This window comes from Pipistrellus kuhlii, unplaced genomic scaffold, assembly GCF_014108245.1.
Source record: "Pipistrellus kuhlii isolate mPipKuh1 unplaced genomic scaffold, mPipKuh1.p scaffold_m20_p_7, whole genome shotgun sequence".
In the NCBI taxonomy this organism is placed as follows: domain Eukaryota; kingdom Metazoa; phylum Chordata; class Mammalia; order Chiroptera; family Vespertilionidae; genus Pipistrellus; species Pipistrellus kuhlii.
This window is the reverse complement of record NW_023425573.1, coordinates 24,426,084-24,441,488: the sequence shown is the minus strand read 5'-3', so window position 1 is coordinate 24,441,488 and position 15,405 is coordinate 24,426,084. Positions and strand designations below refer to the sequence as shown.

General features: G+C 38.6%; 1 protein-coding gene across 3 annotated transcripts in view; it reads right to left on the bottom strand.

Moving 5' to 3' along the window:
• Positions 1-15,405, bottom strand: part of LOC118709240 (nuclear body protein SP140-like protein) — a 57,006-nt gene that overhangs the window by 35,835 nt on the left and 5,766 nt on the right. For 2 of the 3 annotated variants that reach the window (XM_045575613.1, XM_045575614.1), the window contains exons 2-9: positions 12,272-12,437; positions 11,417-11,585; positions 8,678-8,761; positions 6,097-6,246; positions 4,728-4,838; positions 3,190-3,273; positions 2,343-2,426; positions 519-602 (exon numbers count right to left, since the gene is read on the bottom strand). In XM_045575613.1, the coding sequence (XP_045431569.1) occupies positions 519-602; positions 2,343-2,426; positions 3,190-3,273; positions 4,728-4,838; positions 6,097-6,246; positions 8,678-8,761; positions 11,417-11,585; positions 12,272-12,437 (932 nt within the window). The remainder of the gene's footprint in view (positions 1-518; positions 603-2,342; positions 2,427-3,189; positions 3,274-4,727; positions 4,839-6,096; positions 6,247-8,677; positions 8,762-11,416; positions 11,586-12,271; positions 12,438-15,405) is intronic. The other variant, XM_045575615.1, reaches the window with a different exon arrangement.

The window sequence follows — 15,405 nt, the reverse complement described above, 5'->3', positions numbered from 1 at the left end:
CATTATTTTATATATTTTCCTCATTCTCACAGGTCCTTCTCCCCAAATGACAAAAATTCTTCCATTTCACATGGACCACGGTGCCAGGGAACCTTCCCTAATCAGGTCTATTTTATCAGTCTAAAGAGCCTTTCTAAATTGCAAGCCTCCTCAATCATTCACAAAACTTATTTCCGTGTTTCTGGTTATTTCCAGAAGTAGGCTGAAAATAATCTCCTTGCCTGATATTTGTATTTTGCATGCATTTAATAAAATTGTCCAGGCAAAGGCCCCAGCCTGCCTTTGGCATATTCTGTCTTTCTTCATTCTCCATGAAGGGATCCCCACTCCTCCCAGTAGCTGAACTCCCCTTTATTCTTTGTTTCTATCACAGTTTGGAAAAAGCTAAGCAATCCCATCCGTATGAATGTGAATATGAGGAAGAAGATGAGAGGTTCGGGAAAAGGGGAGAGATTTTTCCTTTGCTGACCAGAAAACAAAGATACATTGAGGAAGCTGAGAATTTAAATCATAATTACCTTCTCCATCAGCAGGCTGTAAGCTGAGCACCTTCTGTACTTCTCCTTCATTAGTCATTTCTGAAGCTTTGAGATCACAGGTCACTGCAGAGAAACAAGAACATGATGGACCCTGGAGGACGATCAGAAACTGACCTCAGGGTGTTTGGGCCCACCATGATGAGGAAGTGGTGAGTCTGCCCCAAACACAGGTCCTGGGAGCTATTTCATCTTCTTCTGCTTTTTTGCCATCATATGACACCTCCTTCTCCTTCTCTCTAATTCTGTGTCGTTCCTACAGATCTGTATCCATGCTTTTCTGTTTCCTCACTGTGCATTGTTTTGATAGTCAGTTTTTTCTCCCCATCTCTCCTTTTTTAGGTCTAGTTTTTGGCTTTTGTTTTTTCAGGGATAGCATGTCATTTCTCCAATTATGTTTTCTGTCTGTCTGATTCCAGATCTCTCTTAGCCCAGGTGGTTGGAGCATTCCTATGCTCTCTCAGTGGTTTCCCTTTCCTACCCATCAACATTTTTTTTCTTAATTAGGTTCTTACATTAGAAACTGGATGTACTACATGGGAACATTCAGAATTCCTTGACTTCTTGGTTCTCTTCTGACCCCGTGAACCCGCCCTGACCACCTGCAGGCTTCCCTAAACTGGGAACTCTTGTGCCACTCCTCTTTTTCTACTTTGACCTTAAAAACTGACCTCCATGGTTTTCTGTGCTTTATTTCCTTGTCCATAAAATAGAGTTACAGTAGTTTGCATGTCTGTGTCTTAGGCTTTGTAAAGGTTAAAGGCCTTGCGCAATCTAATAATCTGATGGAAACTGTCAGAAACCTTGCATCCTTGTCTTCCACCCCCGCTCTTTCTCATTTTCACCCTTTCCACTTGTCTCTAGTTCTTCTATTTCTGCCTTCGATTCTTTCTCTTGTCACTTCTCTTTGTCCCAATTTGTTTCTTTAATCATGTCTGTTTCCACCTTCCTCTTTTCCCTCCTGCTTCCCTAAGCCATGTGTTATGTCTTTTCCTGTCTGATTCTGCAGCTTTTCAGAACTATCAGTCAGAAAAGGCATCTTTGAGATAGTATGTAATTTCCACATAAATTTACCAAATTGATGAGCAGAATGGAAAGCAGAATGGGGCAAAACAAATATACAAACAAATACCAGTTCCAGGCATAGAGCTACACATGTGCAAAGACTTAGATGAGAAAGAGTAGTCAAAAAATCAAAATTCCTGGCGTTTTACCCAAAGTGTTGAAATGATAGCAGGAGAGGCAGGAAAGAAGAAGAAATAATTGGTCTTTCTCTATACCAGTGGTTCCCAACCTTTTTTTTTTTTTTTTCTTTTGGCCATGCCCTACCTAAGCATCTGTAAAATCCTGATGCCCCGCCTCCCTGTGACATATAATTCTTATTATTCAAAAAGTGAACTCCTATTCACATGGAGGAAACCTAAAAGGCCATTAACTTGCTCTAAACAAGCTCCAAAAAACATGGTATCCATGAAAGAGAAAAATAAAAGAATAAAAGGAAAGTTGAAGTACTGAGAAAGAATTCACTAAGAAATTGTCTTTAAAAATGACATGAAGTGATAAGAAAAAATAGCAAATAAAGTTTCAAAACATAGAGAACTGAAATGCATAAGTATGTCACAATATATATTTATATATGGTATATGAGGCCCTGAGTTCCACAAGAAATGCAAAAAATTCACTGTTAATAACTCACTATCAAATTTCCCCCCAGTGGGGCATGTGCCCCACATTGGGAATCACTGCTCTATACTGACAAGAAAGTCAAGCTTTAATTACAAAATAGAGCATTTAAATACTAATTACCATCTCCATCATAAGGCAGTAGCTTGGGCATTGCTTCTATTTCTCCTCCTTCATTCATTTGTAGATCAATAAGTTCCAAGGGCACTGAAGAGAGAAACAGGACCATGATGAGCAATTGAGAGTTAGCTGAACTCTACCTTAATGTGGTCATGTCCAGAGTGCATCGGAGCTCTGATGATCTGAGTGTGGGAGAACTGCTCCTTGAGGATAAAAGTATGTTGCACCAAACCAGCTTTGCTCTGCACCCCTGCACACTTTGTTAGGCCCTTCTCCCTTTCTCCTCTTTTTTATCCCTCTGACCCTATTTCTATATATTGCTGCATCTGCACCACAAGGCTATTTGTGGATCCCTTTGACTATGGCTTTTTATCCCTGACTTCTACCATCTCTGCAATTCTGTCTTCTTTCTCCATGATATTCTTCAGCTTTTTGCTCCATTGTATTTTCATTTATTTTTTAACTCACTTTCTCTTTGTCTTTCCTATATGTAGTATCAATAGTTCATTATTCCCATTCAATCCCTACCTAAAGAATGAGTTTAAAATTATCTTTCTTCCCAAACTAAACTGGTAATATTTAGATTTCATATACATTTAGATCAAATTCAGCTTAATTAGACAACTCCATTGGATTCCACAAATCTACATTTTTATTGTTTTGTGCTCTTCAATTGTCCATTAGGTGCCTACTCCTCCTTTCCTCCTTGCCTCCACATGCCCAGGGAGAGCAACCAGAGAAAAAGAGGAAAAGTGTGAGCTTATGTTTGAGGGAGGTAACGGAAGCTTCCCTTGCCTACAGCAAGTCAAACAAATATAATGAGGTATTTAGTCATTTAAAACATGATTACCTCTCCCGTGAACTGGAAGCAGTTTTGGCATCACTTCAGAATCACCTCCACTAGTCCTTTGGAGAGCTTCATGCTCACAGGAAACTGAAGAGAAACACAGAAATGACCAACCAGTCATGGTGACCTGGGCACAGACTCAGAGAACTCAACTGAATCTGGTGTTCAGTGCTCAGTGAGCTTCTCCTTGGGCAAAAGATACAGTTGCTCCTATAGCCTTATGTTACTCTTTTCCTTCGTGTTTTTCCTCAGTCACCTCATTTCTGTCACCACATACTTTGTTTCTGTGCCATGAACGATTTTTCATCTCCTTGACTTTCTCGCTTTCCTTTTAGTCCTTTACTTCTTTATTGCTCTTTACCACTTTTCCAGCTTATGTCTCCCTTTTTCTTTTTAGCTCTCTCCAGATCTCTTGCATCCCTCATGGCAAGTCCCTTCCTACCATCTCTTTCTTCTTTTCTCTGCTCTGGCCAACAAAATATACTTGTTGAATGACAGTCTCCTTGCATCGGGCCCTGTTTCACTCCCCTGGTACCTGCAGACTTTATGAGTTCTCCTGAATGAACTCAGCACAGGTGACCCTGGTTGTCTAACCCTTTTGTCAGCCCCACATGACTATAACCACACTGAGTCATCAAGGATTCTGGTCCACCAACTTGCTTGACTAATTTGCAACAGTAAAAGACTCTTCTATGTTTCAGATAAAATGATACCTTGTTTGCCAAAATTCTTTGAAAAATTAAATAGTATCATGCAAAACTATTGACAAAAATTATAATTTAGATTTGAGGGCAGTTGTTTGAAGGACCATGTTTCCTTTGAGGGTTTTCCAAAGTTAGGCACAAAATAATCCTATATATAAAAGCTTATCCGGTCATCCATTCAACCAATCAAAGCATAATATGATAATTATATGCTAAGGCCACTCAACCGCTCACTATGATGTGCACTGACCACCAGGGGGCAGATGCTCCAACAGGTAGAATAGCTTGCAGCTGGGATTCAGCTGATCTGGACTGAGGGAGATGGGCCATATACACCCTGAGCCCTCCTGCGGTCCTTCCCCTGCTGGCCAACTTTGTGTCCCTCCCCATCCCTGATCATGCACCACTGGGGTCCATTGGGCTGGCCTGTGCCCTCTCACAATCCAGGACCCCTTGGGGGTTTTTCAGAGAGCTGTTTTCAGCCAGATCCCACAGGCCAAGCTGAGGGACCCCACTGGTGTATGAATTCATGCACTGGACCTCTAGTAACATAAATATTTAGTTTTAGAGAATAATATTTAGTTTTTATTTTGTAGGGAAGAGAAAGGGTAGGTAGGCATAAATTCAAGTCTTTAGTATTAATAGATTTAAAAAGCACCTTCTTTCTTTACATATTTGCACTAGAATATACATTTAGAAACATTAATATGACTCATGAAGTTTTAGGGCACACCAAATTTTTGACAGTGAAGTGTGTTCACAATTTGTTGCAGCAGGAAATGCCAGTTCTAAATTTAGCCACCTGCAGCCCAGAGCTGCCAATTTCCCCTTTCTTACCTGGTTCATGTCTCTGTGGGGAGCTCAAAGTTTTCTGGGGCTCTTCTCCATCACAGGTTATACAACAGGTCTTGCTATTCTCTTCAGAAAGGATTGAAATCCCACTGGCATCTCAATTTATGACCGAGAAGAAATCACCACAAGGAAATAATGAGAAAACCAAGAAGGTTGATAATCTGGAATGCCCCATTCTGCAAAACGACCTGACCTAACGGTTAACTTTGCTTCAGTAGTTTTCCTACAGACTAAGAATGATTCACTCATCATCATGGGGAAATTTTCTCTGTCTCTTTATTTTCGCTTCCTATTTCATTCTGTACTTTTTATCAAGGTCTGCCTGTTTCTTTCTGCTGGTGTTTCTTAGAGCTTTTCTTACTCTTGATGTGTTTCTCTCCTCTCCTCTGCTCCTTTTGTCTCTTGCTTTCTGTGATACTGCTCTTTCTCTCCTACCCTTGGTCTTGCAATTTTTCTTCTAGCTTTCTCTCTCTCTAAAAAAATAAAATAGCCGAAACCAGTTTGGCTCAGTGGATAGAGAGAGCATCGGTCTGTGGACTGAAGGGTCCCAGGTTCGATTCCAGTCAAGGGCATATACATTGGTTGTGGGCATATCCTCAATAGAGGTTGTGCAGGAGGCAGCTGGTCGATGTGTCTCTCTCATCGATGTTTCTAGCTCTCTATCACTCTCCCTTTCTCTATGTGAAAAATCAATATATATATATATAATTGATTTTTCATATATATATATAGTCCTCTCTGAGAAAGTCTGTTTTAAATAAGTTTTAACCAGACTAGAAAGGATAATTGGATGGTAGTGGAACAAAAAAAATGTTCTAAAAAGATATATGAGAAGGCTCAGAAAAGAAAGAAAATTTTAACAATTAAAATGATTTGGAAAGAAGGTTTTTGCTATATAATAGTGTAGGAGGCAAGTAATGAAGCTGGGGAAATAAGCAATGGCTCCTTGTGGATGACTCTGGATGCCACTGAAAGAAATACTCCTAATCTATTAATAAGGTAAGTACAAATATAATACAATCTAATGTTTATTTTCAAATGTTCTATCTAGTTAAAATGCAAAGAACTTATTTCATGGGAGCAAGATGAGAAAGAGGAGATGAGCAAGTGGCTATTGTTCTGAGAACCATAACTCAGATCTGGATTAGAAACTTGTGCATGGGGATGTGAAAGATCCTTTTTTGGTAAATATGGCTCTTTACATTAAACACTGACCTACTCTTCTGTCCTATATTAGGCTCCTTGAAAACTCCTTTTTTAATTATAACCACATGACACAGCCCTTCCTCTCGCCCCATATGTGCTTAGATTCATTCACAGTAATCCAGGTGTATGTTGACTGAGTCAACCTTACCTATTTGTTGAGATCCTTGGGAGGATTCATTTGTCATTTCCTGTGTTTGTATTGATCTACTTAGGTCATGAGATGAATCTTCTTGCTTTATACTCATTTGCTGTCCATCACTGAGATACTCTGAGATTCTAGCTCCAGGTAGGGCTTGACCTGGATCACATTAGGAGTATGGAAGAATTTGTTTTCTCTTTCATGATAAACCTCTTTTACTCTTTACTAATATCTACTATTATTCCCTCCACCACTCCATTCTCCTTTCCCCTACCCTTGCAGTAGACAGCTCTCTAAAATATACTTTTGATATATTTTCTACTCTTTATTGTACACTTTATACTCTTAGCAATTTGTCTGTATTCAAAATAATAAGTATGGTTATTAACATAGATCCAAATTTTATACAAATACTAGAGGCCCACTGCACGAATTTGTGCATGGGTGGGGTCCTTCTGGGTGGCCTGCAGGGACTGGACCGAAACCCACAGTCCAACACAACCTGCAGCTCCCGCTCATCCCAGTCTCACTGTGCCTGCCGCAGGCTTGTGCCCAATCAGTCCCAATCAGGAGAGGTTCGAGCTGCAGCAGCATTGCTCGCCAGCCATGAACCTGTGTCTGGCACCCTCCCAAGGGGAGTGACCTGTGGGATAGGGCTGAAACTGGCTCTCTGACATCCCCTGAGGGGTCCCACATTATGAGAGGGTATAGGTTAGGCTGAGGGACCCCATTGGTGCACGATCAGGTCAAGGAGGAACCGCGGGGGGGGGGGGGGGGGGGCTCCAGGGCGTGTCTGGACCATCTCTTTCAGACCCAATCAGCCAGAATCCAGCAGCAAGCTAACTTACAGGTTGGAGCCTCAACCCCCTTGTGGTCAGTGCATATCATAGTAACTGCTTAATGGGTCAACTGTCTGCCTCCTGGTGGTCAGTGCATGTCATAGTGAGAGGTTGAGCAGCCTTAGCATATCATTAGCATATTATGCTTTGATTGGTTGTTTGGTTGTTCTGCTGTTCATCTATTTGCATATTACCTTTTATTATATAGGATATTAATACAGTCAAAAATGTATATCTGAGGTATCCATCCAAATTAAAGAATACATATTAAATGGCAGGCTGACTACACTGAGTGGCCAGATTAACAATTTGCATATTACTTTTTTATTATATAGGATATACACTGAGTGGCCAGGTTATTATGTGTTCAGAGATCATAATATTCTGGTCATTCAGTGTATATTCTCATGGTTTTTTTTACATTGACTATTTCCAAGGGAAAATATCAACATTTAACAAATAAATAAATTTATTGTAGACCATTTGGCCTAAGAATGACCTTTTCTTGGGCTTTAAAGCTATTTCACTCACTGCTACTCTAGTCTGAAAAATAATTTTTTCTCAGGGTGTCTGAGAAAAGAAATTTCAAAGTATAGAGCATTGACTAAATGTATAGTTGTTGCAGTCAGGTATACATAATAATAACAGCAGTAAACACAGGGCAATTACTTTGTGCCATGAATTAAGGGGCTACTTTGTGCCAAAAATGACTAAGTGCTTTGCATAAATTAAGTCATTTAATCCTTACAACATTATTTTAGGCACAGATACAAATTTACAGGCAAGGCTATTCAAACATAGAAATTAAGTAACTTTCCCAAGTAAGTAAATGGTACAGCCAAGATTTAAGCCTGGCAGTGGGGCCTCAGAATCTTTGCCCTCAACCAGTGTGGAGAGGAAGGTTTGAGTCCTAGATAGCACAATTCCTATTTATGTTACCTGCACACATCACTAAGCATCCTCCCTCACATTTCACTTCTTCAGAAAAATGGGAATAACAGCCGAAACTGGTTTGGCTCGGTGGATAGAGCCTTGGCCTGTGGACTGAAGGGTCCCGGGTTTGATTCCGGTCGAGAGCATGTACCTTGGTTGTGGGCACGTCCCCAGTAGGGGGTGTGCAGAAGGCAGCTGATCGATGTTTCTCTGTCATCAATGTTTCTGACTCTCTATCCAATTCCCTTCCTCTCTGTATAAAGTGCTGACCTTATACCTATAGAAGTTAAGTGTTGTTACTACCATCATTGTTAAAAATTATCACTGCCCTTTATTCTGTTCTCCCCTTTATACTCCTTTTCTTTTTCCTCTCCTCTCTTCTACACAGCACCATTCCTTCTACATTCTCTTCTATGCACTATTACTACTCACTCACTTCCTCGATTTTCCTAGATTATTAGGCATATTTACAACTGTTCCTCCTTTTGACATACCAAAGCCTTCCTCTTTGAACTTGTTACAAAGGTCACAAATACTGCAGTCAATTCTTCCTTTAATTCTGCTTTTGGTCACAGTAAGATCTCTTTTGAGTGTATGTTCCAACTTCTTAGTTGTTAGTTCTGTCTGAAAATATTCTTGGATTCCACATCTGGTTGGTTAATTGTGAATCTATACAACACACCACTGCTCTGGCTTCCCATCTCCTTCTGCATTCCTTCCCCAGGGTATACTCTCCCCTCAGGAATGCAGTCTCCTGATCTGTGATCTCCTTTACTTTTGGTAGATGAAAAAACATGTTTCTATCAAGTCATCATTACCTTGTTCACAGTTTGGTTGGCAGTTGAGCATCTCTGTTGTTTCTTCATCATCAATAGCTTGGTAATAGAATTGATCATGAAGCTCTGAGAAGAGGAGGGAAAGGCAATTATAGGTTTCTGGCAATGGCCAGGGGATGCATCTCACAGTTGCATATCCAGGTACATTCAGGACTCCATAATTCAGAGGGAACTTTCCAGCCCTCAGGGAACCCTGGGCTTTTGTGGGTCTCACATAACCTGTGACTTGATGGTGTTCCTGTAATCCTATAGCCATTCCACACAGAGATACACCTCTCAAGGTTTAAAAATGGACAGTGGACAAGTGTAAATCAGCGTTAAACCCCTTCAGAATAATCATAGAATGGTGAAAGCTAATTTAAAATTAATAATGTGTTTTGTAAATTCTACATATATTAGGAATAGTGCAGAAGCACAGGGATTTCCTCAAGAAAAAAGTTATGCTTATAGTGAAATAGACCTACTTTAAAAAAGCATACACACACACACACACACACACACACACACACAAAAACACAAAAAACAAACAAACAAACAAAAAAAACCTACATCTTTAAGAATGGAGAATTTAAAAGAAAAGAGGGAAGGAAGGGAAGAAGGAAGTATATCTTGGGTCAGGGAAGATTATCTGGTTACAAATATAAAACTAAGAAGAAACTAGAACTTCCTCCAAGATGGAATGGGTGGGAAGGATCCAGGAACAAAGGAAAGGTACTTTCTCTAAGGCACAAACAAGAATAATATTTTATTTTAATTATTATTATTAATTTTCATCTGAGGTTATCTTTTTATTAATTTGGAGAGAGAGAGAGAGAGAGAGAGAGAGAGAGAGAGAGAGAGAGAGAGAGAGAGAGAGAACATCAAACATTGATGTGAGAGAGAAACATAGATAGGTTGCCTTCCTTATGTGTCCAACTGGTCTTGAATCCACAAACTTTTTGTTGTATGGGACAACACTCCAACAAATAGAGCCACCTGGTCAGGGCAGGAATGAATATTTTCTGAAAGGCACAAACTGAAAATGAATATAGCACAGCTGTACCAGTGACCCAGGAAGTGGTAACAAGAAATTCAAGAAACCGGTCCAGGGCACTGCACTTTAAAAATGCACACTGAGGTAACTCATAAAACAGATTTTTTAAAAAGCAAGACTCTTAAGAAAAACATATAAGAAATACAGAAAGGTGCTGGTCTAGAAGGAGAGGTAACTGGATCAGACTTTCTGGGTAAAAATCCCACTGAGGGATCAGGGCACTAGTGAGGGGATGAAGGTGGAAAGTTCCATTCAGAATAACAGATGTATTTGCCACACCAAGGGCATGTTGACTTCATGTGCAAGCAAAGTCTGGAGGAGGACATGTCATATAAATGCTGGAGGAGGACATGTCATATAAATGTCTTCTCTACACCTGCATGCCACCCAGCTAAAAGCTTGGGCTTTGGGCTGAAGACCCACAGCACCCATATACATCCAGGCCTGGGAGGTACCAGCAGCAACCTCCTCTGGGGGCAAGTGAGCAGCTGTACTGGGCCAGGCATTGAGCAGCGCAGCCATATCCCTGCTAGGAAACCCCAGAAACTTATATGTGTGATGTGGGTACTAGGGCCAAGGCAGGTATAATCCACAATCCATGGAAAGAATTACAGACCCTAAGATGTAGAGAGTAAAGGAAATTGCCATTCTATTTATACCCATGGTCCAAGAACATGCTTAAAATTTGTGACAAAGTATTTGATTTCCTTAATCCTTTCTCTGACTGAGATATATCGTAGTGTGAAAATGAGGTGGATCTTATTAGCAATATATGGCTTTCACAAATCAATACATCCATTCATTACATGACTTCTTTTACTTTTTCTCTGTTTAAATTTTTTATTACCTCTTTATTTCTTTCCTTGCCACAGAGTGTTGGACCCTCAAAAATTCTTTCCAACTTTCCTTTTCAGAATTAGCTTCCTAGCACTCTTTCCCATGCTCTGTTTCCTTAGCCAGAGAATACTTTAAGTTTCTTTTACATTTTGTAGCTTTCACATGCTGCCCCTCCCTATGTATGGGTGTCTGCTGATGGACTCTTGTGACTTTCCCACTCTTTATTTGGAGAAGTAAATTAGTAAAGGTCTGAATTTAATTACAACTTTTCTAATACAAAGAAAAAAAAACCTTTTCATTTTTTTAACATTTTTGCAAATATCAAAGAGAGTTTTCTTCTTTCTTATAAGGGAGCATAATTCATATTTTCTGCCCATAAAGTAGAAACTTAAATACTATGGTTTTTAGCACCAAATTCAAGCCATGACTTAGGAATCATTTATGGGATTTCTTGGTTAACCTCTGTCACTCCACTATGTGTGAGCTCCATGAGAACACAGATATGTGTTTTCTTCAACACTGTATTATCTCATGCTTATCAAATAATAGTTACTCAAAATAATTGTCAAATATATATATTGAGAGAGAGAGAGAGAGAGAGAGAGAGAGAGAGAGAGAGAGAGAGAGAGAGATCAACTTGTTCCACTTATTGCATTCATTGGTTGATTTTTGTAGGTGCTCTAACCAGGGATGGAACTCATAACTTTCAGGTATTGGGACGACACAATGTTCTAACCAATTGAACTGTCCAACCAGGACAATTGTCAGATATTGATGAAGAATAGATGAATACATGAATCAGTGAATGAAATGGACTTGAATCCCCAATTTTCATTGCAAGTTATAATTACCATTTTGGAAGCTTCTGTAAATCTCAGGTAAATCAGTATAAGTCTTCAGGTTAACTGTGCTGAATAAGGCATTCAGAACTGTCAGGTCAAATTTCTTCTCCAGTTCATTGAGGACATTATATGCCACTCTCTCCATGGGGACCAGATTTATACAAGCTTCTTGAAAATGCTTAAAAATATTAAATGGACAATTTTATAGATATGCAATTATATAATAGGTTAGAGAATATTCAGATTATAAATAAAATATTTGTTCCATTAGAAAAATATTAGAATGTCACATATTTTTAGATAACTCCTTAAATACTCCCCACCTGAAAAATACACTTATTCTGTGAACCTGACTCTCTAACATTGATGTATGCTTGAGAGAGCTATTTTGAGGAATAAAAATGGTTTCAAAATTGAATAATGGGGGGAGAGGTGACTCTAAGAGTCTGGCCAGAATGCTTCAAAAGTTGGCCTGACTGGTAATGAGTGGCTATTTTGGTGTCTAGACATTACCCTACTTCCCTCTATTAGGCTAAAGTTTCCAGGAAACCATGACTCTGATCTGGCCAAAGGGCAAAGAAAATTCACAAACAGAAGGCTTGTCTTCAATATAACTGAGATTCTCTGTACCTACGGAGCATTTCCATTTACAATCCTGCCACATCTCCATCCCATGCCCCTCCACCAACACTTACTACAGAAAAGGGAATGCTTTCTGTGGTGCCGCTTCTCCTGTCACCTCCTAAAGTATAAGATGATGAAGGTCCACACTCACAGGGAGCCCCTTAGCCTGCCCTTCGCATCCCAAATTTTGTAGTAATATAGTAAGGGCCTGTTTATCAGGAGGAAAGCCCCTTCACTTACATTATACTTTGATTCAGGGATAAAACCACGGTCTCGGAGGCTCATAAGAAAAGGAAATGGCTTCGTTATTGCTTTTGCAATCTCCACCTTATTTTCCTTGAAGAGCTTAAAAATGAACTCATAGAAAAACTGCTCCTCTGGATTCTGGTCTTCTGGGTTCTGGTCCCTGAGAAACAAAGACACGATGTAAAAATATCCATTGGGTTACTTTTTTATTTATAAATTTAAATTATTTATTATTGAAAATGTTACATATGTCTCCTTTTTCCCCCATTGACCTCTCCCTAGCCACTTCTATCCCCTTCCCCTCCCCCCAGCACATGCCCTCACCCCCCTTAATGTCTATGTCCATTGGTTATGCTTATATGCATGCATGCAAGTCCTTTGGTTGATATCTTACCTCCCTAGACATTGCGTTTCTAGAAGACTTGTAGTGGGCTAGAAGATCTAAGACTTGAAAGATAGTTAATGGAGAGCCAACACAAGTAAAATAGTGCTCTTGTGGTGAGACCAGAATAAATGGAATTTACTTATTTAAAGAATAATCAAGGGTGCAATAGAAGACAACAAAGAGCTTAAGAGAGACTTGTACATAGAAAAGTGAAAGAGTTCACCCTGTGCCAATCAAAGCTACTATAAAAAGACTTTCACCCGAACCCTCTAGAGAAGACAATGAATTTTTTTTTAATTCAGAGGAATTAATATGATATTGTAATGTGCTGGAGGCTAAGACCAGCAGGTCATAATTATGCAAGAAGTCCTTCAGAAGGCTGGTGGACCTTGGGACTTTGATATTCAGAAGGGCTGAAAATCTACATATTATTATCTGCTGCTGGCTGGACAACTGAAGGCAATTCCCCTAACCTGATAATCCTTTATTGTTTACCAAACCTTACCACTGATGTGTGTTTGCTTTGCTAAAGGGCAAATGTGTATTCCAGTAAATAAAAACTCAGTTAAATAACTTATTTCAAACTATAGTAAACTCACATGCTATGGTTTCACATTTGATGCTATCAATTAGAGAAATATATATCTGAGAATTAATTAGAAAACTTAAGGGTAACAAATAGCACCAAAAATGAGACTAGAAATCTTACAAAAAATAAAAGTAAAGAAGCCCTGGTTGATTTGTCTCAGGGGACAGACTGAAGCGTCAATGTTTGATTCTGGTCAGGGATATGTACCTCAGTTGCAGGCTCAATCCTTAGACCCGTCAGAGTGCATGGGGGAGGCAACTAATCCATGTCTCTCTTCTCCCTTCCACTTTCTCTAAAAATCAATAGAAAAATATCCTCAGGTGAGGATTAACAAACAAAAAAAAAGTGAAGAAAATATACTCTACTATTTTTAACAAAAAAACAAAGAGGCATAAGACATAAAAAGTGCAAAAAAATATAAGGAGATATATGTCATTTAAAATAGATTAAATTATCATCTTAAAATACAAATGGCCAAAATAGAATCTAACTATATATAAAAGATTCAACAGAAACAGTGACATTAAAAACATTTTAATGGAAAAAGATGGGCAAGTTACATTAGACAAAAGCAAACAAGATCAAAAGCAAAAATAACAATATTTATATTTTCAAAGTAAAATTTAAGATCATGAATAGACAAATTTTTCATGGTGATTAAAAACTACTTTCTATCCTATCCTTAACTCTTAAAGTATTTACACACACACACACACACACACACACACACACGAAATGTTTTACAAATTATAAAAATATACTTATATCAATTATTTGGCCTTGAATTAAACCAAATAAATAATATGGAGAAAATGAACAGTTACATGTTCTGGCTATAAGATCATATTACAATAAGATCAAATTTTTAAACAAAAAGAATATTTTTTAAAGAAATAAACTAAACATATGGACATTTTAAAATGCAAATTCTTTGGAAATCATCACTTTCATCCTCATGGAAAGAAAAAGTGAACAAACTAAAAATCAATGACTTGTCATGTACCTAGCAGAAAATCCAGGTCACAGGGCAAACTGCCACCCCAAATTTCTATTGGACACAAATTTGGAGAATCACATATAAGATCAGCTGCCTGAACCAGAAGTAACCAGATTCATAAACCAATAGAAACACTTAAATGGTAAGTTTGATGAATTGCTGGAGACTGACTATTGACTTTGTATATGACAGTGAGAACCTTCGGTTAGTTTTCCCTCAGGACCTCACCAGGTATTCATGGTGAAGTGCTAGGAAAAATCCCCTGAGTTTCTGGCATGAAGATGAGAAAATAAAACCTTTGAAACTACCAGAGCATTCTCCATAACAACGGCCTACTCTCCAGGGGAAACACTTTATCTGATCTAGGGGAAGGGCAGTTTCCAAAATTAAGACATTTCTAGCCTTTCAGTATCATCCAAATGATGCATGGAAAAGGAAAACAGCTATGAAATCATTTTAAAATGTACGGTCCTGGGACACAGTTTCACTAAAACACTGTTATTTAATCATAACATTATAGACTGCTTTCTCTCCCAACACCTTGCTGCCACACCAACAGGATTCCAGTAAATAACTGGATTATAGCTGAAAGGGCTGCAAGGCCAGATTTAAGAAAGAATTCCCAGAGAATAAAATTTTTAAAAAATAGGGGAGACAAGAAGAACACTGAAAGACTTTGAAGGCTCTGCCTCTGACAGTTGGAACAAATATTAACCGTGACCCGTCTGCTAGCCAAATTAACATAAAAATCTCACATTAGTCACTTATTTACTTTAGTTCCTATTACCTGATACATCACATCTTGCTTTCAAAAAAATTATAAGGCATGAAAAAGTCTGAAAAGACAAAACAAGACTCAGATATGAAAGGTTTTCAAAATGTCAAACAAGAATTTAAAATAATTATGACTAATTAAAATGTTAAGGGCTTTAATGGATAAAGCAAACAACATGCAAGAACAGAGAGTGAAATAAGCAAAGAGATAGAAACTCAAAGAAATAATAAAAAAGAAAATGCTAGGAATTAAAAGTACTACAACAGAAAAAAAGAATGCTCTGGTAGTTTCAAAGGTTTTATTTTCTCATCTTCATGCCAGAAACTCAGGGGATTTTTCCTAGCACTTCACCATGAATACCTGGTGAGGTCCTGAGGGAAAA